This window comes from Aspergillus pseudoviridinutans, assembly GCF_018340605.1.
Source record: "Aspergillus pseudoviridinutans IFM 55266 DNA, scaffold_9, whole genome shotgun sequence".
NCBI lineage: Eukaryota > Fungi > Ascomycota > Eurotiomycetes > Eurotiales > Aspergillaceae > Aspergillus > Aspergillus pseudoviridinutans.
The window spans coordinates 1191093-1216670 of NW_025091289.1; the positions used below are offsets into that span (position 1 = coordinate 1191093).

General features: G+C 51.5%; 9 protein-coding genes across 9 annotated transcripts; 4 read left to right on the forward strand and 5 right to left on the reverse strand.

Annotated features, from left to right (window-relative positions):
- Positions 1 to 322: 322 nt before the first annotated feature.
- Asppvi_011237 (transferase hexapeptide domain protein) lies at positions 323 to 1051 on the forward strand (the record flags this gene model as incomplete). The annotated part of the gene is made up of 1 exon (XM_043307071.1): positions 323 to 1051. The coding sequence occupies one exon, from the start codon at positions 323 to 325 to the stop codon at positions 1049 to 1051; it is 729 nt and encodes a 242-aa protein (XP_043163006.1).
- Positions 1052 to 1563: 512 nt separating this feature from the next.
- Asppvi_011238 (putative filament-forming protein (Tpr/p270)) lies at positions 1564 to 7665 on the reverse strand (the record flags this gene model as incomplete). The annotated part of the gene is made up of 2 exons (XM_043307072.1): positions 1564 to 7322; positions 7374 to 7665. 2 exons carry the CDS (start codon positions 7663 to 7665, stop codon positions 1564 to 1566), a joined length of 6051 nt encoding a protein of 2016 aa, XP_043163007.1.
- Positions 7666 to 8276: 611 nt separating this feature from the next.
- Asppvi_011239 (transcription factor TFIIE subunit TFA2) lies at positions 8277 to 9149 on the forward strand (the record flags this gene model as incomplete). The annotated part of the gene is made up of 1 exon (XM_043307073.1): positions 8277 to 9149. The coding sequence occupies one exon, from the start codon at positions 8277 to 8279 to the stop codon at positions 9147 to 9149; it is 873 nt and encodes a 290-aa protein (XP_043163008.1).
- A 597-nt stretch (positions 9150 to 9746) lies between these two features.
- On the reverse strand, positions 9747 to 10622 carry Asppvi_011240 (3,4-dihydroxy-2-butanone-4-phosphate synthase RIB3; the record flags this gene model as incomplete). The annotated part of the gene is made up of 3 exons (XM_043307074.1): positions 9747 to 10263; positions 10352 to 10469; positions 10559 to 10622. The coding sequence occupies 3 exons, from the start codon at positions 10620 to 10622 to the stop codon at positions 9747 to 9749; spliced, it is 699 nt and encodes a 232-aa protein (XP_043163009.1).
- Positions 10623 to 11570: 948 nt separating this feature from the next.
- Asppvi_011241 (uncharacterized protein) lies at positions 11571 to 13715 on the reverse strand (the record flags this gene model as incomplete). The annotated part of the gene is made up of 2 exons (XM_043307075.1): positions 11571 to 13570; positions 13673 to 13715. 2 exons carry the CDS (start codon positions 13713 to 13715, stop codon positions 11571 to 11573), a joined length of 2043 nt encoding a protein of 680 aa, XP_043163010.1.
- A 460-nt stretch (positions 13716 to 14175) lies between these two features.
- On the reverse strand, positions 14176 to 15846 carry Asppvi_011242 (putative serine/threonine protein kinase; the record flags this gene model as incomplete). Its single annotated transcript, XM_043307076.1, has 2 exons — positions 14176 to 15694; positions 15761 to 15846. The coding sequence occupies 2 exons, from the start codon at positions 15844 to 15846 to the stop codon at positions 14176 to 14178; spliced, it is 1605 nt and encodes a 534-aa protein (XP_043163011.1).
- A 1351-nt stretch (positions 15847 to 17197) lies between these two features.
- Positions 17198 to 17889, forward strand: Asppvi_011243 (putative ubiquitin conjugating enzyme (UbcK); the record flags this gene model as incomplete). The annotated part of the gene is made up of 3 exons (XM_043307077.1): positions 17198 to 17304; positions 17395 to 17727; positions 17784 to 17889. 3 exons carry the CDS (start codon positions 17198 to 17200, stop codon positions 17887 to 17889), a joined length of 546 nt encoding a protein of 181 aa, XP_043163012.1.
- Positions 17890 to 18480: 591 nt separating this feature from the next.
- Positions 18481 to 20264, reverse strand: Asppvi_011244 (putative CECR1 family adenosine deaminase; the record flags this gene model as incomplete). Its single annotated transcript, XM_043307078.1, has 2 exons — positions 18481 to 20081; positions 20141 to 20264. The coding sequence occupies 2 exons, from the start codon at positions 20262 to 20264 to the stop codon at positions 18481 to 18483; spliced, it is 1725 nt and encodes a 574-aa protein (XP_043163013.1).
- Positions 20265 to 22790: 2526 nt separating this feature from the next.
- On the forward strand, positions 22791 to 24810 carry Asppvi_011245 (NupC/NupG family nucleoside CNT transporter; the record flags this gene model as incomplete). Its single annotated transcript, XM_043307079.1, has 3 exons — positions 22791 to 23125; positions 23214 to 24462; positions 24532 to 24810. The coding sequence occupies 3 exons, from the start codon at positions 22791 to 22793 to the stop codon at positions 24808 to 24810; spliced, it is 1863 nt and encodes a 620-aa protein (XP_043163014.1).
- Between the last annotated feature and the right edge of the window lie 768 nt (positions 24811 to 25578).

A 25578-nucleotide genomic window follows, 5' to 3' on the forward strand; every position in this document is an offset into this window, starting at 1 on the left:
ATGCATTGCATGACACTAGAATTTAGCTTCAAGATACCCAGAGTGGACAAGATCGCATACTAGGTCAACGATTTTTATTGGAACCAGTCCTGTTGAATCGTCTTTATGAAAATAGAACCTTAGATCATCACCAAATAATTCTACCTATGGTAGCTGAAAGGAGACCCATGGCGCAAAAGCGACACAGGGCGGAGAAGACACGGAGCTCCCCCAAACTCCGCAAAAGCTTCCCTTGATATCATCACATCAACAATAACCACGGCAAGAAACTTTCTCTACAAGATTCACACAGCACGTCTGCACCAGCTGGTCCTAATGAACAATGGATCCCAGAACTAGCCAACCGAGGCCCGACACGCACCTCAAACCCCCCAATCCACACCAACGCGCCTCCCCCTCATCGTCAACATCTCCATCCCCAACACCCCGAGCCCCCGTCGCCGCCCACAACACAGCTACAGTCGCCGAATCCGTCACACTCCAAGGCACACATCCCATCTCCGTGGGCCCAGGGACGGTCATTCACCCGCGCGCACGCATCTACTCCTACGACGGGCCCGTCATCATCGGCGAAGGCTGCATAATCAGCGAAAAGAGCACAATCGGCATCCCGCCGAGCACACCACCTTCTCTCCCGCCCACACCGAAAGAAGTGGTTCCCACGCGTATATCGAACGGAGTGACGATCGGTCCGCTTGCGACGGTCTTCCCGGGCGCTCACATCCACTCCTTCGTTACGGTCGAATCGCTAGCCATCATCAACCGGCGTGTGTCTCTGGGTGCGCATTCCAAAGTCTGTTCGGGCTGTGAGATTGCGGCAAACACGGTGATAAGGGACTGGACAGTGGTATGGGGCTCTGGGGCTGGGTCCGGTCAGCGGAGGAAACGGGCTACGGGGAAAATGAGCTCGTCTGTTGCGGCTGCGCGGGATGTGTCGGCGCTGGACGCCAAGGTGGTTGAAGATGCGCGGTTGATAGTATTACAGAAGGAGAGAGAGGTTGTGGCCAGGCTCATTGGGTCCTCTGCATCTGCGGGGGGCAGGAGGAAATGATCCTGTTCGTGCGAGAGTTGGTATCCGGCACCGTTGATAAGTCCTTATTTTGTCCTCTGCCTTGGACATGGCCTTGAGTGTCAATTGCTCGAGGAAGTGAGAGACATATGAAGCGGCTGGTTCTGAACAAAACAGTACGTTGGACTTGAGCGAAATTACAGCACATACCATGCTATGAGTGCCAAGAGTGCGTTACGATGATATGATCCTGTCCTTTCATGTTTGCTTATACCCCAGATCATACACACGAGTTGCACACCCACTATACAAAACATTAGTTAATAAGGAGGCTTGAAGAATTCCGTGATGCAAATGTTTGATTACCGTACAGACCCAAAATAGAAGCATAGACAAAGGAAATGACTTATTTTCGACTGCCTCATGCCTTGCTGAACTGGAATATAGGCATTGGAATATTCATAAATGTTGTAGACCACAATGAGATCCGCGAGTAAAGGTACATGCACGTGAAAAGGGAACAACAAACACCCGAGTCTATGTCGATAGAGGGCTCAAGAGCCCCTGGTATGGCCACCTCCTCTCATTCTCTTCCCGCCACTGGCCCCGGCCTCGTTTCCTGTCTCACCGCCGTCCTCTCTTGCCCGCTTGCTCCCTTGAGGGACAAACTGGCGAGCTTGAACATTGAGTCCGCCGCGACCTCCTCCAGGACTGGACGGACTTTGCCCTTGAGGTACATTGCCGGTCTGGACGTTCTGATGACCACCTCGGCCAGATCCTCCACGGCCGCCACGGCCGCGTTGGAGACCAGCGCCACGCTGACTTTGCTGAGTTTGAGCCTGCTGTTGCTGCGGTTGCTGTTGATCAGTAGGCTGTGGACCGAATGGATTCTGTTGATGAGCGCCGCCACGAGCACCACCTCGACCACCTCTAGCGACTGGGAGCCCTGATTGAAGCGCCCTCAGAACACCTCCAGCAGGAGGCTTATTGGGTAGTGATGAGGGTTGCTGCTTATTCTGAGCTTGAGCGACTGCGGGTTGATTTGATGCCGGCTTTTGCGCAGGACCGGCTTCTTGTTGCGGCTGCTGCGCTTGTGCAACGGCTTGAGGCTGAGCTTCAGAGGGCACAGGGCCGGTAGGGGGAGTAGCTGCCGTTTGCTGAGCGGGAGCAGGAGCGGGAGCGGCAGCTCGCTGGTCTTGGTTTTCGGCTGTTGCATTAGGTGCCGCGACTGCAGAAGGTGGTGGTACTGTAGCGACTTGCGCTGGAGCGGAAGCAGCTGTCGGTGCGGTGGGTGCGGCCGGTGCAGATGGTGCAGCGGCTGCTGGCTTGGCTCCTTGTGCCTGAACAGGTGGAGCCTTCGTGGTTTTCGCCACCTCCCATACCTCAACGACGGGCTTTTGAGGAGTTTCGGCAGCCGCCTTCGCGATGACATCAAGTTTGGCCTGTGCAGTTCTTAACCGAGTATCAAGCATGCTAATACGGACGAGGGTCTTCTTGTCAGATAACTCGACGGCAGATTTGACCTTTTCATCCGTACTCTCCTCATATGCCTTTTTAAGGGCTTCCTTCTCTTCATTAAACTTCTTCTCCATCTCTGCACATTCTTGCTTAAGCTTTTCTGTTTCTTTCGCGACCTTTGCCCGGATATTATTGCGGACGATCGTTTGGATCGTTTCGTTCTTCGCAACCAAGGCTCTCGCCTGGACATCCGTGAGCTCTGGTAGGTCACCCTCCTGCTGTGAAGGGGTTGCAGGAGTCTGTTCAGGTTTCGAGATAGGCGTTCCAGGCTCTTGCGGTGCAACCTGTTGATTGGCCGACAATCTTTCAACTTCTTGCCGATGAGCCGCTCTCACCTCCGCCATCTTCTTATTGTACGTCTCCTTGAGCTTCTCTACTCTTTCGTTGGCTTTGGTCTCGTACTCAGCATGCTTGGCAGCCAAGGCAGCATCCTTCTCAGCAAGAGCCGCCTCGAGACGCTGTACCTTCTCCTCTAGTGCTTTCACTCTCTCTTCATCACCCGGCATAGAAGTTTGTGTCGGGAACTGAGACGCAGGTGTCGAGTTGACGCCAGGCGTCTGCTCAACAGTGGGTGCAGCGGGTGCAGCAGGTGGAGCAGGAGCAGGTGCAGGTGGTGCGGATGGACTTTCAGCTATCTTGGTCTTGAGCTCACTCAGTTCGTTCTTGGTTGTGTTCAGCTCCTCCTGGATGACCTCCTTCTCCTGCATCACAGCATTCAGTTCAAGCTGCTTAGCGTTGATGCGGCCAGTGAGTTCCTTAGATCTGGCTTTGAACTGTTCTGTGAGCTTTGTGCGCAGTTCTTGCGTCCTATCCTCGGCATGCTTGAGCTGCTCTGGGAAAGTCGCAGCTTGTGCTTGTAACGTGTCGCGAGCTGAAATAGCCTCGTCTCGTTCCTTCTCCAATGAGGCGAGTTTCTCCTTTAGTCCTTCCATCTCGGCTGGGTCAACGCGATCATATTTTTGCAGGATGTTCTGTGTACGTTGTTGCCAGCGGTCCCGGTCAGCCTGTAGAAGCTTCATTTCTCCATCCTTCGTTTCCACGATGTTTTCAAGCTCCCTGATACGAGTCTCCAAAGGCTCAATCTGCTGCAAAAGTTCCTCAACACGCGTAGATTTCTCAGCGAGAGCAGTTTCAGCCTGCTTGACTTGATTGCGCAGCGTAACGCTGCTCTCACGGAACAGATTGAGTTCGTTCAATGTTTCCATGAGCTTATTATGGCTCAAAGCAGTGTGCTCACTATCCGCGGCTGCACGGCGTTGCTGCTCCAGCTTGAGACGAGCCTCATCCAGCTGAGACTGCGTATAATCGAGCTGCTGGCGGAGACGCTTGGCCTCCTGCGTGGAAAGGTGGTATTGCACATCAACAATCTCCTTCTCCCGTCGCAAGAATTTGATGACCTCCTGAAGACCCTCCAGATTTGGTGCTGTCGTTCCTTCATCCTGCTCGCTCTCCGGAATGTTGGCGCGATCCTTCTGCAGCGCGGCGATCTGGCTTGAGATGCCTTCAAGCTGGGTATGCAGCAAGTTGTTTTGATGCAAAACTTCTTCACGACGCTTCTGTAATTCTGCAAGCTCACTTTCATATCGTTCTTTGAGCTCACTCCAGCTTTCTTCTTTCTGAGCGAGGTCTTTCTTGTAGGTATCGGCCTGAGTTCGAGATTCGATCAGCTCCAGCTTCAGTTGGTTCGCCTCTGCACGAACGGCTTGTAGATTCTTCGCCGCCTCGGCATGCTTAAGCAATTCACTTTCGTAATTTTGCTGCGCGCGCTGGGCAATTTCTGCCTGGGCCTTGAGATCCTCCTGGTGGAATTGAGTCGCCGCAATTTGACGTTCGTTTTCTTCCTTCAGTCTTGTAATTTCGGCTTCCAAGGTAGCCTTCTGTTCCTCCAAGCGGCGTCCAGCATCACCTTGTTCATCCCGAAGTTTGGAAAGCTCGTTGTTTGTCGTGGAAAGTTCCGATGAAATCTCCTCGATCCGTGCTTCAAGATCCTGAATCTTCTTCTCCTTCTCCTCCACAAGACGTTCGGTTTCTTCCCTATACTGTTCTTGCGTCTCGGTGACTGACTGCAAGCGCTCCTCGGTCTCCTGGCTAATGCTCTTGTAAACTTCGACCTGCTCCTTAGCGTGCTCGAGTTCGCCCTTAGCCAACTCTAAGTCACGCTTCAGTTCGGAAACCTGAATGCCCAGTTCTTGTTCGCGGGTCAAACCAGTATCCGGAACGCCTTCTTCTGCCGTCGCAGCTGCCTCGGCCGGGGCAGTTGAGAGGCTTGGCTTGGATTGTACGACTTGTAGACGTTCTTCAGCACTCCGCAGCTCAACCGTCAACTCATCCACCCTGGTCTGCAAATGATCCCGAGTGGTCTTGGTGGCAACCAATTCCTCCCGAACCGAGCTTAGACTTGTCACAAGGTCGTCTATCCGCTTCTGGCTCTGCTCATGCTCATATTCCCTGCGGAGAGCAGCTTTCTTTGATTCTTCAACCTCGGCATTAAGCTTACGTTTCGTAGACTGCAATTCGGACTCCAAGGATTCGACGCTGAGTTGTAAACGACGGCGACTCTCAGCATCAGCGTGTTCACGCTCGTTGAGGATGGTCTGCAGATTCGCATTGAGAGAATCGAGCCTGCCGCGTTCATTCCGTAAAACCTCATTGTCCTCGATCAACCTCTTCTCGATATTTTTCCAAAGGTCTTTCTCGGCCTTCAGGTTTGCGTTCTCACGTTGAAGGCTTTCGACGAGACCCTTCGTCTCAACCAAGTCTTCGGCAGCCTGTTGGGTTCTCAGATCCTGTCGGTTGGCGTTCTCAAGGAGAGCAGCATAGCGTTTCTGCAGCTCTGCATTCTCATTCTTCAACATGTTGAAGTTGCTTTGCAAAAGCTCAGCTCGCTGAGTGGCAGCGCCAAGCTGGCTGCTTGAACGACTGATCTCGCTCAGCAATTCACTATTTTTCCGTGATAATTCATTGACTTGCTGTTTCAAAGCGGCATGGTCGGTGGCGGACTCCTCCCGGAAGCTGTCAAAGTGGGCTTGCACCTTGCGCAGTAACTCCGCATAGTCGGGTACATCCCTCCCTTGGTCGTCAACGTTGGGTGGTACCGCACCCAGAGGAAGCGACTGTGAGAATGCAGAAGCATCTCCAACCGTTTGACGACGTCTTGTCAACATGCTGCGGAAGGTATCCCGCTCCTTCACGTAGCTCTTTGTCTGAGCAACGAGGTTTGCGATTTCATCACGGTACGTTTGCACACGAATTCTAAGCTCCTTCAGCTCCTCCTGCTCTTGTTGGCGAACTGCATCCTTCTCACGAGCTTCTGCTCCCTCCATCTTATCGCCGAGTTCCCTCAGCATTCGCCGAAGTGTGACGTTCTGCTCTTGAAGCTCATGCAGATCCTTAAACGTCGTCAGATGACGGCTGATAAATCGGCCGGTTGGGTTGAGTTCCGCCGACGAGTCGTCGATCTCCTTACGAGCGATCTTCTCGAGTTCATCCCTGTCGTATGTGGTTTCGCCTTCCTTCAAGACAGCAACTTCCATAACCAGAACCTTAATCTGAGCGCTCAAGTCCCGAAGTTGTTGACGTAAAATATCCCCCTCGCGAGCCAACCCCTCCACCTGGCCCTGCCACTTCCGTGCCTCTTTGGTTGCATCATCTCTTTCCTTTCCTGCTGTCTCGAGGATATTAGACATTTCGACAACGGCATTTTCAAGTCGCGCGTGATCGGCCCGCAATTCGTCAATTTCCGGTTTGCTGGCTTCGAGCTCCTGAACCATCTCATCCAGGGTCGCTTTGAGTTCCTGGCTGGTCTTTTGTTCTGCGGCAAGCATCGTTCGCATCTTATCATACTCGGTATACATTTGAGTGAGAGTAAGTCCTCCTTTGGAGCGCGAGGTCCTGGGAGAGAATGCGCCACTGGGAGTACCAGGACGGACAGGGGTGCTGGGTCCTGTACCATTCAAGCCACGAGCCGGGCTCATGGATCTTCTGGCAGTGGCGCCATCCGATTGCAATTGAGTAACAGTCAACTCAAGTTCAGCAACGCGGCGTTCGGCAGCTTCCTTGTCAGTGTGCTCTGTTTCGATCTCAACGCGAAGTCGAGAGATCTCTTCGGCCGCATCGTCTCTCGCTTTTTCTAGCGCGAGCTGACACTCCTGCACACGCTGCTTGGCAGTCTGCGCGGCATTGCCTTGCAGTTCAGCCAGACGATTAGCACTGTCCAGCTCGATTCTGAACGACTCAGCCGCTTGGATAGCCTCCTCCTTGAGCTGTTGGATGCTCGAAAGGGACTCCTCGTATCGTTGCTCGACCTCATCCAAACGGCTCTTGAGGGCATTTTCGCTACGCCTTAGTGAGTCGATGGTTGAGTTGGCTTCCTCGTTTTCACGTTGAAGCTCGGCAATTCGGGCGGTCTTTTCCTTGCGGAATTTGAGGTACTCTGCAGACTTCGTCTTCAGCTCCGTCTCGAACCATTCGTTGTTCTTCTTCGTCAAGTCCAGCTCCTGCTGCAAGCCCTGTTCACGGAAGCGAGCGCTGGCGGATGCCGAGTTCGCGGCCTGAAGATTTTGTTCAGCAGTAGCCAGCTCGCGTCTCAATTCAATTGTCTTCTTGTGTTGGGTGGAAAGTTCTTCCGCAAGCTTGTCGTAAGCAGCACTCTTTGACTCAAGGAGCCCTAGGGTATCCCGGTTCGATGCTTCGAGTGAGGAAATACGGGATTTCAGAGTGTTCACTTCAGACTCATTGGAGGTAGTCGAGGATTTCAGCGTCGCGATTTCGGATTCCAGGGCTGAACGAGCATTTTCTAGATACGTGTCAGTAGGTGCAGGTCAAAAAAGGACGCGTCACAGCCAACCTGATTCGTGAAGTTTCTTTCTTGCCTCCTCAACTTCCGCATGGCCTTTTTCCACGGAGCTTTTCAGCACCTTGATCTTTGAGTCGCTACTGCGAACCGCGTTTTCAAGCTCCACTTCCAAACGAAGCTTGTCGGATTTGAGCTCGTCATATTCATGAGCTTTCTTGGTAATTGCCTCCAGCAGCTGGTTGACTAGTTCGACCGTAGGAGCTTGGGTAAGGGTGGTAAGTGTTGACTCCGCGATAGCGTAATGGCTCGCGAGGTAAGGCAATTCGACGGTAGCCGTAGCCATAGTGGCTAAAGAGCGGCTGTTGTACCGGGCCGCTTCTCTTCCAAAGCTGACAACTATGAAATCTGCGCAGCAATCGGTCAGTCGGGAAGATGCGCAGACGTCGCTAGCTCAACCGATGATGTCGTTGCGCGCGTAACATGCACTACTCCAAGATAAGTGCACACAACGCTAAAATAGGTCGATTATAACATGACGGTGCAAATCAAAGATGTGGGAAAAGACCGACAGAGGAAAAGTGAAGGTGAGTCCTCTGTCAAGTGATGAATGTCGGTCTTGAAGGATAAATGAGATGCGTTTGTGTTGCATTGCTGCTCCCAACGCGGTTAGCGCGCCTCTCAAATCACGTGATACTATCTTGCCTGCGGCTTCAAGATACCAATTATGGCTTTCGAAGAATAGCAGTCGCAATCACTTCTTCCCCTTCCCCAACACGCTGCACCTGCCCTCTGCGTCTTCGCCAGGTGATAACTTTGAGTTCAAATAGAGAAGTTGTTATCTAGTTATATGCTCAAGAGTAGCTTAATATAAGCTCTCTCTGGCGGTTGGAGCCGGACGTCGCCTCATTGTATCAAATTCGAGCATCTCGCACGTCATTACCAGCCATCGCAACCATGTCGCTTCAGCAACAGCTCAAGAGCTTCAACGCCAGCGTTGCCGACTATGCGAATCGAATGCCCCAGCAGAGACGATTTGTCCACAACGGCTCGACAAGCACTTCTCAGGTACCATCCTCCACCTCAACACCAACACCAGGTAGCGACGCACAGCGGAAGAGGCAGAATGCAGACATCGTGTACTCGCAGCCTGCCAATACCGGCACGGGCAAGGACATTATGACACAGGTGCTCTTTGCAGTTGAGCACTTGAAATCGAAGGGCGTCCCGCTCAGGTATTCCGATATAGTCTCGTACCTCTCTCTCCAGCACCGCTCAAGCGACGAAGGCTATCTTCAGGCACTACGGAGAATTCTCACGCAGCACGAAAAAGTTTTGTATGATCCTAGTGGCGCGAATGGGGAGGGTACATTCGCCTTTCGGCCTCCTCACAACATCCGAACCGCGGAGCAACTCCTGCAGAAGCTACAGTCTCAGTCAACTGCTGCTGGCATGAGCGTCCGTGAGCTCCGGGAGGGCTGGCCCAACGTTGAGGAAACAATCAACAAGCTGGAGAAAGAAGGAAAATTGTTGGTCACCAGAAACAAGAAGGATGATCATGCGAAGATGGTCTGGGCCAACGATCCCTCGCTGGTGCAGCACTTTGATGATGAGTTCCGCCAGATTTGGGCGAAGATCAAAGTTCCTGATCAGCAGGCCGTCAAGGAAGAGCTGGAGAAAGCTGGCATCACCCCGACAAACAAGAACAAGGTCGTCAAGGTACGCCCAAAGGTCGAGCAGAAAAAGGTCAAGAAACCTCGTCGCAGTGGCAAGACGACCAACACCCACATGATGGGCGTTCTGAGAGATTATTCTCACCTTAAGCGGTAAACAATGACTTCCCACCTGACTAAAGACTGGAGTATCTTGTCTCTTGTCTTCATTGTTGAGCCCACCATTCTTGACAATCTTTTTTTTCGCTCTCTATTTCTGATCATGTGTCACAAATGACACTGCACCTGCATTCATCGGCGTTGGGCGGTGCCTTCCTCGAGTCTGGCATACCATTTCATGCTATACATTGTGGGCAATCTCAGTTGTGTTATGCTTTCAACTGGCGTTTTAATAGTAAAAGATATCAAGATAGATACCCATTTCAATCAAGTTTGCTTCTGGTCATATTCCACCTTTCAACAGATTTTTGTTTGCTCCTATGGAAACCTCACACGAGTAGTTGCCAACTATACTTAACACCGATCTGTTTTCATGAAATATACAGAGCAGGTTCATAATGGTTTGCCTTATTATACATAGGCTTCGTGAGCAAAGTTGTATCCAAGTGATCTAGTATTTACTGGTACACTTTTGTTTCCTGGCTAAACAGTGCGCGAGACAAGAGCCGAGCCGTTCACATGTACATGAGAGGGGAGAGAATTCAAAAGAGAAAAAAGGTGTAATCAGATACTAAAACGCAATTCGATCAAGCGATCAATGCTTCCCATTCCGAACAGGCCCCTCCGTCCTCTCAAGGTACTCCACCAAATCCTCAATCGTGCACACCTTGATCCCCCATTTCTTGCCGAACTTCAAGCACCCATCACGCCTCATCATACCGTTATTACCACGAATCTCGGGGATTCCCTCAACGAGCTCGCCATCCTCCACCAACTCCGCAATCACACCAACAGGCGTCTTACCCGCCAGACGGCAAAACTCAACCGTCGCCTCCGTGTGTCCCTTTCTCTCGCGCACGCCGCCGCTCTTCGCCTCGAGCGGGATAATGTGGCCGGGCCGCCGCAAGTCCTCGAATTTGGCAGTTGGAGAGGCTAGCGTGCGGCATGTCAGGGCGCGGTCTTGTGCGGAGATTCCGGTCGTGACGGAGGGGTCGTTGGAGTCGATGGAAATGGTGTATGCGGTTCCCTTGGGGTCTGCGTTCTCGACGACCATCTGGGGCAGGGAGAGGCGGCGGGCGATCTCAGGGGTAATAGGTGCGCAAATCAGACCACTGTAGTTCGAGAAAGAGAAGGCGTTAGCTAGTATTCAAGACGCGCTCTGAGCCGTGCGGGTTTGAGTGCAGGCGAGGGTGTACCAACCTCGTAAAGCGGACTAGAAACGCCATCTGCGCATCTGTGATCGACTCCGCGGCAACGATAAGGTCACCTTCATTCTCACGATCTTGCGAATCAAGGACGATTATGAATTCTCCGTTTTCTGTGTTGAGCATGTACCATTAGCATCTCCGTTTCCCAATGCTCGGGGACCTCGCGCAGGTGGCGCAACAACCCGAGAGGCTAACTCACTAAAAGCCTTGATTGAGTCTTCGATAGAATCGAACTGCAGACTGGGATCTGAAGGCGAAGGCATTTGGAGCTATGCAATTCGAAATCGAGGCGGTGATAGGAAAAAGAGGCGTGAATAATTGTTGCTTCTCGGCAAGTTCACGCGGGGCAACTTTGATGAGATTGAATCTCCGACTCGGCCGTAGAAGGGCTCAGGCTCAGAAAACGACCGTCTGGGAAGTGCGAGGTGATTCTTCAAGTATCGTGTCTCTCCGGTGATCTATATCAGACTAGCTCGTGCTCAATTGACCGGCAGTTGAAATCAGGGTGGCCGTGTCTATGACTCAAATATCGGCACGCGGGGTTTCGGAGGGCGAGGACGACTCAATAATGATGCATGCAGGTGAACAGTGTAAACTATCAAAACCTCAAGGATATCGTCAATTGATTCCGGGATGACAACGAATGGAGGTCAAGAATGAAATTGCAAGAGGAGATTATACGAGCAAGTCAACGTAATGGCACATGATAGAAGCGTAGTAGGTCTCCCCGTCAATCATCAGCGATCACTAATGTTTTGTCAGAAAGTCTAATCCAGACTCATCCTCCACCTCTTCCCAGGCCCACCGGCCACCAGCGGCAGACAAATTCACCAACCGAGGCTGCCGGCACACATGAAGACGGCCAGAATGAATGGTTTGTTAGCGTCCATGAACTCGTGCAGTGATCTAAGAGACATGATATGGGTAGGCCAGGCTTGCGCTCCGCTGCTAAAGCCGAGGGGGTCTATAGGTAGCATGATGATGTGCCTTCGTCATTTCTTGGACAACATCTCGGAAGATCTGACAGACTGCTATTAACGGCTCCGCTTCATTGGGGATAGTAATTCTTCCTGGTCACTCATGATCTTGATACGAACGTAAAACTCCGATCCAAAACTCTGATCTGAGCGACAAACATCTTGTCCTGGTCTATGAAAGAGAGCGCTATCTAGATGCTAAAGAAAGCAAATTATCGTTGCAACTATTTCCGATCACAGTCCGAATCCCCCCATTCGCCGGACTTCGTCCGCCTGCCTTTCCAGCGCTCTGCGCATCCTTCGAGCGTACTCCCGTTCCTGTCGCAGATGCTCTCGTCTTCTACTTCGCAGTTCTTCGCGAGCAGAGTCGTCCAGGTCCCCATCAATAGACATCTCGTCATCGCCGTCTTCTTCACCCTGATTGTCAGCGGAAGAGGTGGAGAGCATAACACGGCCAATTCGCTCTCCTGTCCAGACGAGGAGCTCATCCCCTGTCAAGTTTCCACCGGTAGGCAAGATCTTGCGAGCAACTTCACCGTCAGTCTGAGATCGGAAAACGCTTCGCCAGAGCCCGGAGGCGCCGTCTTCCTCTTCTTCTTCCTCGTCCAGGGCGACTGCGTCTGAAGCTCCGAAGCGTGATTGTCGGTTTTTCTGGCCTGCGGCCTGCTGTAGATAGGAGTTGAGATTGAAGCGGCGAACGTCGACACGACCGTCGCGTTCGACCCACTTGATATTACCCTCAGCGTCCGAGTAGACGACGCGAGTCCCGTGCGACTCAACAGAGAGGACCTTCGATCTCGCGGCACTTTGACGGTTTTGATATACAGAATTCATACTCGAAGACATTTCCGACGGACTGTCTCCGCTGCTGAGAGATGAGGGTGTTAGATCATAAAGCTCGAGTGACCCTCTTCCCTTGTATTCACCACAGGCTACCACTTTATGTGACTGTGGATACGTCGAGCCTGATGATACAGGAAAATGGGGAGCAGGCATAGAAGTAAGGCCGCAGAGACGGCCACCTGAATGTACCGTGTTCTGTAGCCGAGGGAAGAACCGCCTGTCATATTGCAGTATGCTCGGGAAGCGGCCTGCAAGAAGAATCGTATTCACATGCGGTGCGGGAGGGTGTAAGAGCGATAAAGGGCCAGGCTGGAAGAGAGGTGCATAGTCCGCCCCCTTTTGCGAGGGATCAGGGCTACGTATACGGTAGGGAGGCCGACCATCAGGCTGGAGTTGTAGAAGCGGGGAATCCGGACGTGCATAGACTTGGGAATCCGGCACTAACGCAGTGACTGGCTCTTCACAGCGTAGATTGATGGCCGCCTCTTCCTCGGAGGCTGATAATCGAGAATCGTGTATGTGAATACTCAGGGTGGTGGCCACCGTGAGCGGAACGGAGTAGTCTGTTTCCTGAGACAAGGCGAAGATGGACCAAGGATAACGCTGCTGCGAAATCACCTGAAGCGTTTCAAGGTCGACTTCATTCAACGCATTTCCGACGGCCATGTAAGCCCTCCGACGTATAGAGTCAACGCTGACACTCTGGCCCAGGTTGATAAACTCTAATGCTGACCGCGAGGCAGGATCCCGTCTTTTAGACAGATCTGCCATCAAGATCCCCGGGTCACTGACTCCAAGGACTCTGCCTTTTGTCGCTTGTGAATCGATGGAATGGGAATGATTCAGGTCCCAGATGCAGACACTCCCATCGTCAAGCGGAGCTACCACCTTGTTCTGTCTCGCCGAGCTCCAATCCCGAAGCAGCCCCATGCCCTTAACCTCACGGTAAATCTTCCTCACCCCCTGACTTTTCTTCGTGAATGGTTGCTGCAACCAACTGAACGACATGGGTCCATGTCGTGCGATATATTCAGAGTACCAGTCGACATCCTCTCCCTCATACGAGGGGTCCCACGCTGCCGCCGCTCTCGCTCGCTCAGCAAATGACGGATTCTGTGCTTCGTTCTGGCCAGTCTGATTCGATGAACCCCCATTCAAAAGGCTATGCTGTGGTTGAATCAAGGAGAGGAGCGACGTCTGCCCTAATGAGCCCAGGGGCGCTGTGGACCTCGCATGCAAGCTTTCTGAAGTACTCCGGCTCTGGCGGGCAGCTTCTGACGCAGCCCATGATTCCTCGTAACAGTGAAGTCTCCATCGTGTGTTATCACGCGCTAGAGCAAAGAACCGCTTCGAGACAGCTTGAAGCTGGACCTGCTCGACCGGTGTGAGATCTAGTCCATAATAGGCGGAACGGGTTAGTTATAGATTGTCACAGGTCATGCGGGGTAAGATCTTCGCAGCCAAGGCGTAGACCTCGACTACGGAGTACTTACAATCGATAATCTTGGAAAGAATCTCTACGGGGAGGTTTTCCATGGGTAGGATCTGGAAAGGCACAGCATGGAGGGCAGATAAAAGACCAAACCCGCTCACGGCACGATGTAAGACAGCCCAAACTGTTGTCCCTCCTAATCGGGTTCCAGATCCGTTAATTTCCCCGCGATCAACAAGCCTAGACTGACGTCACGTGTTGACGGGGTCTAAAGGCCAAGCTTCGAGAAATTTCATCACGGAAGCTCTCATCTAGAAGGGTAGGTGTTCAGCCGAGGGCCAGGTTGAATGAGAAATGATTTCTATCGGTCTAGTATTGCTGAATACCAAAGAACCGCCTGCGTTCCTGCCAATATCCCAAAGCCCAACCATGGTAACTCGCATCAATCGTACATTAAAAATAGAAAAATAGTAGATTCAAAAGAAGTGAGAGAGGGAGAGAGAGAATCAAAAAGGATATAGGATCGCTTGGCAAATCCCGAAGCCGTGTAGCTTCAAAGCCAGCTCAGCTATCGGGTATGTAGACGGCATCCTTGCAAAGGACAGCCACCTTCTTGAAAAATCGTCGCCATTCGAGAGGATCACCCTTCACTTTCATAAATTCAATCTCAAAGAGCCCTTCTGAAACGCACTCGATGACTACTTTCCCCTGCAATGTGCACATTCTGCCATCCCTGGTGATGATTCGAATCATTGCAGATGTGTCTCCTGCAGAAACCGCGGGCACACTGGGAACAGGGACCCCCAGGCGGTGGAGAGCTTCGCACACAAGAGGCACGAGAATCTTGAGTTCCCACGTGGAAAAAAAGCGAGTCATAGGGCGAGCAGGTACAATGTCACGGAAGCGCTGAGCTTTTTGCGTTCTGCTGAGTGGCATAGAAGGATGAGGCGAAAATTGTGACATGGAGGGCTCGTCCTCTAGATAGCCCGCCATTAACATGTCGTCGCTGGAGGAAGGCCTTCCCGTAGGTTGAGTGAACGAAAACACATCAGCCATGTGAGGTGTATCCCAGTCCACCAACATATCTCCCCTCGGCATTTCTGGCTGAGTGGAGGAGATTCTCGGTTCCGTATCCAAGTCTCCGTCGTCTGACCTCATCCGCTCCGGGTCGAAGCTGCCGGTCCGGTGAGGTCGAGAAAGCGGATCCTGGCTGAAATCGATGTGCAGTGATTCGAACATGGTCGTCGCTAGATTGATAGGGTCTCTGAGCTTGCCATCTAGGGCAAGGTACCGATTCTGTCGGGTAAACCAAGGATGCCGTCGAACATCCTCAAGAGAGAATCTGTTACTAGGGTCGACATTCAGCATGCCGCGTAGCAAAGAAAGAGTTGCTGTAGGCAGCTTCTGCCAAAGTTCATCAGTCGTTCGTGCGTTCGTCGCAACATATTCATGAAACTCGAAGCTGCTGTCTGTCGGACTGTCCCACGGCGTGTTGCCCGCCAGTAAAACGAAGAGTACAATTCCGCATGACCAGATATCCACCAGATCTGGGCGGTAACCCGCTCCCTTGACCTGACCACGGTTGCTACACGATATGACCTCTGGGGCAATGTACGGAGGACTGCCGCAGAAAGTTGTCGAGAGCTTGGTGATCCCTTTGTACTCAAATAACGTCGCTAAACCAAAATCGGCGATCTTGAGATTTCCGTCGGCAGTTAAAAGCATGTTTTCGGGCTTGATGTCCCGGTGACTGACTCCCTTTGAATGCATGTATCCAACAGCACTGATAAGCTGCGAGAAATACACATGAGCGATATCCTCGCCCACACCCTCATCAGCCTCGATCTTGTCGAAAAGGTCTCCTCCCTCGGCCAGTTCCATTGCGATCCATCGCCACACGTTATCCTCGCCGGTCTGAAAGAACGAAATTATATTGTTATGATCGCCGATGTGTTTATGTACCGTCGCTTCCATCTGCAATTGCCGAGGACTGATCTTGCCATGTCGAGCAGCATAATCTTTATGGATGAACTTTACGGCAAAGATGGGATTATCGGCGTTCGAGGGACAGGCTTTCTTGATACTGGGCAAGGCATTAGTGGAAATTGACAACCCCAAACAATCTAAACGTAGAAGCACCGGAGCATACCAAGCATAGGCACCCTGACCGATGGTTTTTGAGACAATCCGAAAGGGCAGATCGTTAGGCAGCGGGGCAAGCTGAGAGTGGTGCATTGTGTTCAAGACGTACAACAAGCGCAGCTAAGACCATGAAAAATGAAAGTTGTTGATTCACGGATGTCAAAGATAATTTCTCCCGCGAGATTCAGCGCAATATCATTGTTCTTTGTGGTGTCTTGGACACGACAAGCAAGGGTCGATGAGTCGAAGACCATGGGAGTAATACGCGGTGCGCCGGGAACGCGAGCCACTTTATCCTATTTGGGTAATGTGTTGATATACTCAACGGGCGCAGAAGTGAGCAGGCGGAAGACGGTACCTTGTATTCCATTACAACTATAAGACGTTCGATAGTACCGTAGTAATGAAATGATGTCGCAATTTAGAGGACAATATGCATGAATGGAAGCTGAAATATTGGTTGGAAAGAATAAACTCCATGCACTGGTTTGGATTAACACAGTGGAGCGCCGAAACTATTGCTTTTAATGTCCGATATACAGTAGACCGGCAGCAGCCAATCCCTTCCGGAAGAAGCTCTGTTTCTATCTAAAACAACTGGCTCTGAACGAAAGTGGCTGCAGGATGTGAACATTCAGGGCCATGACTTGAAGCAATCTATCTACTGAATTCTTGTAAATTCATTGACCACTGAATCATAATGTAGATCTCTCGCGTATCGCTGTTTCACCTGTGTCCTCTGCATGCCCTGTCAAAGTGATGTGACAGCCAATGGCTACTATTAAGGTCTATACCAGAACAGATTATATCTACAAGGACGCATCAAGTTGATAAATGACTTGGAATATCCAAGGCGAGGCACTCAGATGGTCCAGTGAACAAGTCAGGCGCACCCAACTACAGGCTTGCTCCTGTTTTCCTTGTTCTCCTCCTGTTCACTGGGCCTTATCTCTGACCTTTGTCGACTCTTCAAATTTGCAGTGCCTTAGTCTAGTCGGATCAGGCGGGGCCTTCAACACTGGTTCCAATCGTTGCCGGGGGAAGCTGATGCTCTTTCTGAGGTGGAGTAAACAACGCCCCGTTCGCGACACAAAATCAAGACTGGTCATATCTTCCTCTCTTCTCTACCTAACTTTTCGTCTTTATACTCTCATAAAAAAAAAACTTCTCTTCGGGATCTGAAATATCACCTTTCCTTTTTCAACTTGTCTCTGCTGGTTTCGATCTGAGGGTTCTAGTTGTGGGTCGACCCATCGTTCTTGCAACCAACAGTTGCGCTGTGTTCGGATCCGTCGTCATTCCAGACAGCAACCTCACCTTGCTACTGTTACTAGCATTCCTTAAACCGGGAGCCGCACCTCTAATTTATAATCAAAAAAAGGAAAGAATAAGAAGTCGAGCTCTCAGAAACTGTCTGTAGACTTTTGTGATCTGAGCGGCCAAGATGGACTACGCGATGGAGGATACTCAGAACGCCACGCCTGAAGCTCTCGAGGCAAGCAAGCTGAGCTCTGCCAGCCAAAGAAATGACACCCAAAGCGTGACAAAACGGTAGGTACCATATCCTGCGAGCTGAATACGCTTTCATTGTGGACTTCAGCTTTTGTAGCTTGTATTAACCGGCTGTTCAACATCTTATAGCCTCCAAACAGAGCTGATGCAGCTGATGATGTCCCCCTCACCCGGCATCTCTGCCTTCCCCAACGCAGACGGCAACCTTCTCAACTGGACGGCCACGATCAGCGGACCCAACGAGACACCATACGAGGGACTGACCTTCAAGCTCTCCTTCGCCTTCCCTAGCAACTATCCTTACTCGCCCCCTACGGTTCTCTTCAAAACGCCCATCTACCACCCCAATGTCGACTTCTCCGGCCGGATCTGCTTGGATATCCTCAAAGACAAGTGGAGTGCCGTATATAACGTGCAGAGTGTCCTACTGAGCCTGCAGAGCTTGCTCGGGGAGCCCAACAAGTAAGCTTGCACTCATAACTCGCTATACAACCGCGTTGATGCTAACTAGTAGATAGCGCGAGCCCTCTAAACGCCCAAGCAGCCGAGCTCTGGGATACAGACAAGGAAGAATACAAGCGCCATGTCCTCGCACGGCACCGCGATATCGAAGATCTTGAGTGAAGCGTACGGACAACTAGGCTATGTTCACGGCGTTTTCTCTTTCAGGAGATACCAGGGCTTGGTTTCTGCATTGCATGATCGGAGGGTCGGTGCATTGTTTCTTTGGCGTCTTATCTGTCCCTAAAGCCTTCTCGGCCCCGGGCGCAGGTTCACTGCATATCGGTACATTGGGTCTGGAGTTCATGCGCGTTGCTTTGCTCATTTTTCTTCTCTGGATAATGTGGACCACCCGTTCCACAGTACAGAGGAACGTGTGTCTCTGGAAATACATACCCTGATATTCCTTTTTGTGTCCTTTTGGATCGGTTTTCTATCTTTCGAATTGGAGCGTTATACCTGAAGCGTATGCTTGAAATTCCCGATCTTCAACATCAACCCAATGCTCGGACAGTGATTGGTTGGAGGTATACTACATCCAGGACGACACTGTACTACAGATCGCAGAACGTCCTAATAACAAGCTTTCTCATACTCTGATCCAATGTTCGTTTCCGTACGCGCTGGATTTGCCAAAAAAGGTATTGAGAGCTTAACCATATTCCTGATACCCGGGTAGAGCGCCTATATAAACACCAAGCCTAAACTTTTGTCTTACTCGTCGACCTCTACATCCTTAAACTCCGCTACAATCCACTCGCAAAACGCCTGGAAGTCTTCATACCATTCCCGCAGACGGGCGGCCTTCAGCCCATCGCCTAGAATCCCATCTTCGATATCCGAGGCCCACTCGGCATTCGATTGATCCTCATAACAGCTCCACCGGATGGAGTTCTCCACCATCATGGCGAGGCCCGTGAGACCCATATTTTCGAGACCCTGCAGAGCCTGCCAGAAGTCGTGCGTTAGACCGTTCTTGCCCTGGCCGAGGATGGCCGGGTCGTCGTTGCAGAGGGAGACGGAGACGCCGCGAGCCAGCAGGGCAGGAAGCGGGTGCGATTTGATGGAGCTTGTGAGGCGGAGGATCTCGTTTGAGATTGGGCAGCATTCGATGAGGATCTTCTTTTCCTTGACGAGGTCAATGAGGAGGGGGTGTTTGTAGAGGGAAAAGCCGTGCCCGATGCGCCGGGTGCCGAGTAAGACTGCATCGAAGAGATTGTGGTCTGTCGCGTCGCCGTCACCGAGGCACTCGCCCGCGTGGAAGAAGAAGGGGATATTCACCCCTTCCTCGACGCAGCGCTTGCGGAACCAGAATAGAACCGGGACGAGGTCGACCAGCGTCCGGCCCAGGTCTTCTTGGCCGACGACGTCGAACCCGCAGATCACGTCCGGGAAGGCGAGTTTTGTCTCGATGCATTGCTTCATGCTGGCTGCGATGTCTTTGTTGGACAGAATGCGGAGTGTGGTCCAGATGATGCGGGCCCCGTAGAATCGTCGGCCTTGTTCGGTGCTCTTGAAGCGTTCGAGTTCTTCTTTGAAGACACGGCACCACTCCAAGTAGCCTTCCTCGGGCGTGTCGCAGCCTTCCCGTCGGTACTCGAAGACAAAGGCGATCCGAAAGTCCACGTATCTGATTCCGTCACTGGCGAGCTGTTCGAACATGCGGCGCAGGCATGCGCGGAAGATTGGCTCGTAGTTCAGGATAGAATTGATGACTCGGAACGTGCGTCGGAAGATGTCCCAGATGGCGTCTACTCCGTGATGGTGAAGGTAGGAATGTTCCGGCCCAAGAACACAACGACTCTTTAGCCACTCGCGGAAACCAGCCTCTCCACCCTTGGGAAACGACGAGGCTGCTTTTTGTAGAGATATCAGTCCTGAAGACTCGTAGGAAGACGTCCACATCGTAGGCTTGTCCTCTGATTCCTCCAATGGTCGAGACGAAAACTGGAGATAGAATGGTGCTTCTTCAAGCTCCTTTGGGGTAATGAGCGGCTCTGGAGCAGCCACGTGTATTCCTGGGGTGGAAAAGGCCTGTTCGATCAGAAAATCGATATCAAACATGGCATCCATGTGAGCATGTAAGAGGGACCCTTTGGGCATCTTCTGCACGATTTTCCACAAGTCGGTATTTTCCATGCGACCCCTTGCGAGATGGAACATCACCCCCGGATAGAGAATCTCATCGGCTTCGTGGGCTTGCTCCTGGGACAAGCCCTTGGACCATACTGTCTTGAGCTCACGATCACGGACCTTGGACACGATCTTGCACGCTTTGGCGGCCAGCGGGGAGAGGGCCTTGCGGAGATTGGCATCTATGCTGGCGATATTAACTCTTTGGAATTGTAGCTCATATAGAAGTTGGAAATCTAACCATGTCGTTGCTTCTGTTCTTCTAGGACCAGTGCATCACGGCCCTTTAGATACTGCTGGATAAAGGGTTCCTCCACTTGAGGGATGCCTTCCTCCAGCTCCCACTCCTGATCATCTGAACCCATGCTGGGAGGGTCACTCGCAAGGCGAATGTTCGTTTTTTGGTTTTTTGGTTCTCGAAATGAACCAGAATCCAGGACTATTCTAAGCTGATAAAATTCGACAAGAACTAAGGTAAAGGGAGATGATGATTAACTGAAAATTAGCAATGCTGATCGCAGCTTGTGAGGGGCAGTGTCGGGGGATCGATAGCATTCCCCACCCTGGCTCCCCAGCCATTGCGGCCAATGGAAGGACCTCGCTGAGACCGTTTTGGGCTTCTTGGTGAGGATCCTCAACCTTAACTTAGACCTGCGTAAGCGGTTCAATTGTTTAATAATCTCGTATAGATAGTTATGCCTCGTGATCCATGTTCAATGAGATGCAATGTAACGTTCTCTCAATCATTAGGAGAGCTGAGTTCAAATGTGTCCCCTTGTCTCGCTACGGAGCACTTATTTTAGTAGAACACGTCGGCCTGAGTGTCCCGAGGATTAAAAGGACGCAACGCCATCAGTTAAGCACTATTCCCCGTCGGAGTTCCATGCTAGCTTTGGGAACAATTCCGAGCATTCAATCTCAAATCAAACCTTGGATAGTAATACTCCATGGTAACTTGAAAGCTGGAGAAACACGTGGTAGATTCAGAGATGGTAAAGTACGTAATGCCTACAGAATCCGGGGCGGCAAAATGAGCTTGCCCGTGATCTCGCTCAGTCCGAGGCCAATTTCCACTTCGCCAACGGCCGGGGTCTGGGTCTGGAACTTAGCTAATAATAATGGCAAACCTGGGACCACCCGTTATGGGTCACATGATCCTTAGGGTTTTGACAGCACAATACGGAGTAGTAACACCTGATAACCATGGGTTTTCTTGACTGCTATCTGAATCCCTTATCACGAGGACTCGAAGACGACAAAGTCAACATATTGCTCCTCGATTAAGGGAGCACGAAGGATCAAGCGCAATCATCTACGGAAAGTATCAGTTCTTAGCTTCAAACCTTCCTGAGAAGCCCTGTTCATCGGAGATCTCCGATCTTATATCTCAGGTGTTCACGTGCCAAGGTGGCACAATCCTAAACTCTCATGGCTGACAGGGATGCTTCAGATACACTCAGCTCAGTCTCTTTTCACAGAGTTGGTGATAACAAAGAAAGGGCGAGCTTATCATAAGGAAATGAGAACTTCCGAGGATCGTACCAGCAGCCTTTGCAGAGTAACTGCGGCAATATTTGACCCAGTTAGTGCCGGGCATAAAATACCTATCCCAGTAAACGAGCCTATCGAGGAGTCATGGAAACTTATGATTCGATGAACTGGGGCTTTTCCTGGATTGTTCTATTTTTCTTTTTCAGTTCCCTGCTGTTTCCCAGGCCGCCGTAGACCATTGATAGTTTAGTTAGCTTGAAACCATTGGCAGATAGTCTGAGGGTGGCGGGTAGAATTTTTAGCGGGAAAGACCCCACAAGCTTTAGCCCTGAGGCCCAGTCAATGTCCACAGTTCACCAGTAAACGGTTATTTTCCCACAACCACAATCAAAAGCAATCCTCCGTAGTTTAACACGACGACAGGACGAGGTATGCTGCCAGCTTGTGTGGCAAGTGTCGCATCAAACGTATCCTCAGATTCTGCAGTCTATCGGCCCGTAGAAAACAATGTCAACAGCGAGGCAGGCTCCCGAAGGCACGGTAAATGAAAACCAAGAGCTTGTACCTGAATACCGTCAGAAGGCATGAGGCACACGACCGATGAACCGCGTGAGGACGGAGCGGAGAAAAAAGGCGCGGGACACGGCTACACTCGCTGATCAGCCGCCAATCTCCTTGCAGAATTTCCTCCAGACTTCGGCCCACGTCCGCTTTAGTGCTGTAACACTGGAAACTCTTATCGACCGTCGAGGGCATCGCTGGGTCTTCATTCGCTACACTGCTGAAAAGTGAAAATTATTATCGGGACAAAAAGATAAGTAACCAGAGACCTCAACCTTGGGCTCATGCACGGCTATACTTGGTTCCTTGGCCACGAAGAGGAACAACTGTAGCCCGTCCAGCCACCAACACTCGAGAGAAAATTTCTTTCCAGTTTTCTCACCTGTTTTATCATGATCCTTGTCGGCGGCGAGCACTAAGGACACTCCATCTTTGCTCAAGGGCATATCCAACCCCAGGGCGGACCAACGAATCAATCGGATTGCTGGGGTGGCTAAATTCACACTTTGCTGGAATATGCAACTTGTGTAATCTCCCCGCACCAGCTTGTCTGATAAGAGAGAACCCCGAGTCGATCAATTGGAATCTAGGCGCAACGCTCGTCTTCTGTTGGCTTCAAAAGAGAGTTTGTCTCCTCACTTGGTCTCTCCCTCTCCATCTTATCCGACAGCTATCCCCGGCCATATCCGAAGTTAAATTGACTTGGTTGCCGCCAAATTCTCCTTACTCCATCCTTTTCAGAGGTTCGCGTCTTTTTCTTCGGAGGAGACGTATTCGACGCCCTGAAAGATTGTTGCATTCTTGGAATTAGTGATTGTGCGATAGGAACAGGTTCACAAATGGCGGACGACAAGGCTATGGAGGTGAACGAGGCATCTCCCCACGAGACAATGCGACATGCAGATCCTGCGCTGGATACCGCAAATCAGCATCACCACGGTCATCCCCACCATTCGGGACTGGCCGAGAAAGGCCCAGATGATGATGTGATCTATGCCAAAGATGTCAAAGGCCTGAGTCAGGACCCGACTGTCGAGGACAAGCACGCTCATAGCCAGAGTTCGAAAGATCTCGAGGAAGCAGGTGAAAGCTATCCATCGCGGCCCTTCTATCGCCGCTACCACGGATACTTCAAGCATGTCTTCTACGCTGTCGTGTGGCTTTTGTTCACCGGGTGAGTTGTCTTCCCTTTCGACTGCACCGCATCTTCTGGCAGTCCTGTTTGATCAAAATCGAAACTCATCCGTTGTCGTCCCTCTTAGATGGTGGATTGCTGGTCTGATCCTCCATCGACATGACTTGGGCTGGCTCATCCCGTTCCTGCTGTACCTGTGCATTACCTTGCGGCTTCTTACCCTCTACGTGCCCGTGTCCATCGTGACCAGACCAACCTATTGGCTCTGGGACCATACCGCTCGGCCGTTCGTTCGCCTGATCCCCGAGAAACTGAGGATCCCCGGCGCGGCGCTCTTGACGATTGCGGTCATCCTCGTCGGCTCATTTGCGTCGGAAGAGACCGCCGATAACACCAGAGCCAACAGAGCCGTCAGTCTCTTCGGACTTGTCGTATTCGTCTTCCTCTTGTGGCTTTCGTCGAGAAACCGCAAGAAGATCGTCTGGCACACCGTCATTGTAGGAATGCTGGTGCAATTCATTGTTGCTCTCTTTGTGCTCCGTACCAAGGCGGGTTACGACATCTTCAACTTCGTCTCGACGCTGGCCAGAGAGCTTCTGGGCTTTGCCGACAACGGCGTTGATTTCTTGACGACGGATGGCTTCGCAAGCAAACACCCGTGGTTCTTGGTGACCGTCATCCCGGCTATCATCTTCTTCGTGTCTCTCGTGCAGCTCCTGTACTACTCTGGCGTCCTGCAATGGGCTATTGGTAAATTCGCTGTCTTCTTCTTCTGGAGTATGCGGGTCTCTGGAGCCGAGGCCGTCGTGGCTGCTGCCTCCCCCTTCATCGGACAAGGTGAATCGGCCATGCTTATCAAGCCGTTCGTGGCGCACCTTACCGTGGCCGAAATCCACCAGGTCATGTGCTCCGGTTTCGCTACCATTGCAGGCTCCGTACTGGTCGCCTACATTGGAATGGGCGTTAACCCTCAAGCTCTGGTTTCCTCGTGTGTGATGAGTATCCCTGCTTCTCTGGCTGCATCCAAGCTGCGTTGGCCTGAGGAGGAAGAGACTCTGACGGCTGGTCGTGTCGTTGTGCCCGAGGACGAGGAACACAAGGCTGAAAATGCGCTTCATGCTTTCGCCAACGGTGCCTGGCTCGGCATCAAGATCGCGGGTACGATTGGGGCGACGCTTCTCTGTATCATCGCCTTCGTTGCCTTGATCAACGGCCTGTTGACCTGGTGGGGACGTTACCTCAACATCAACGACCCCCCCTTGACCCTCCAGCTGATTCTTGGATACATCTGTTATCCCATTGCCTTCCTTCTCGGCGTCTCCCGCGACGGCGATCTGCTCAAAGTGGGCAAACTGATCGGTGTGAAGCTTGTCATGGTAAGATTATATCCTCACACCTTCCACTCACCTTCTATAGGGTGGAGACGCTAACTCAATCATTGTCAGAACGAATTCGTCGCCTATAGCGACCTTCAAACCCAGCCCGAGTTTCAAGACCTCTCCGTCCGCTCTCGGATCATAGTAACGTATGCTCTCTGCGGCTTCGCCAACATTGGCTCCCTGGGTAATCAAATCGGTGTGCTCAATCAACTCGCCCCCCAACGTGCGGGCGATGTGTCCCGTGTGGCAGTTAGTGCCATGATCACTGGCGCCCTGGCTACTTTTACCAGTGCGGCTATCGCGGGTCTGCTGATTACGGAGGAGGGCAAGTACCTTAGTCATTGAGGATGGGATGCGTATCTCACTCATTGCCTGCAAATCATGGGAACTGTATTTTTATATTCATTTTGCGAATTTTCATGGGACGAGCTGTTAAATAAGCGTGTGGTTTCAATCTCCTGTATTCGGAATAAGTAATGCCATCATGGGCTCTGACTTTCCAGATCCTTGTCACCAATTCCATTCAAGAGAGTCACTCAACGGAATGTTTCACCCTTTCACAAACCTTGAGATAGGGCTTCAGTGCAATTCTTATAACCATCAGTCACCATGACCACGTGATCATGGCGAGGACAATGCCAGCAAAAAAAAAGAGAATCTAGTAACTTATGAACCAGCTTAAGAGGTGAGGAGTGCCAGAGACCTTAGAAAATAAATTAATTAATAAAAGCTTTGAAAGCTTCCGCGCCTTTGTTATGCTTTTATTTCATCTCTTCTCTGAGTCACAGCACAGGATGTCGGGGAGCTGATATGGAATAGCTTGGTGCTTGCCCCAAAAGGGTAAAACATGCCATGTTCCCCAGGCATCAAATCCTTGGCGTGTCCGAGGAATAGAAGATGGGCAAGGGTCTTGGAGGTACTTTCGTAGAGCCGACATCACTTGCCACTATTGTTAAAGCGGCAAAATAGTATGAGTATAGAGAGATTTTCGACACCCTCACAAATCCCATAATCTTTGTTTAGAAGCAAAGGGTCTAAGACAACTCAGTATCTCCAGGAACCATCAACAATCGCGCACGTTGTCAGTGTGATTTGGCTCCGCCTTAGCTCCGC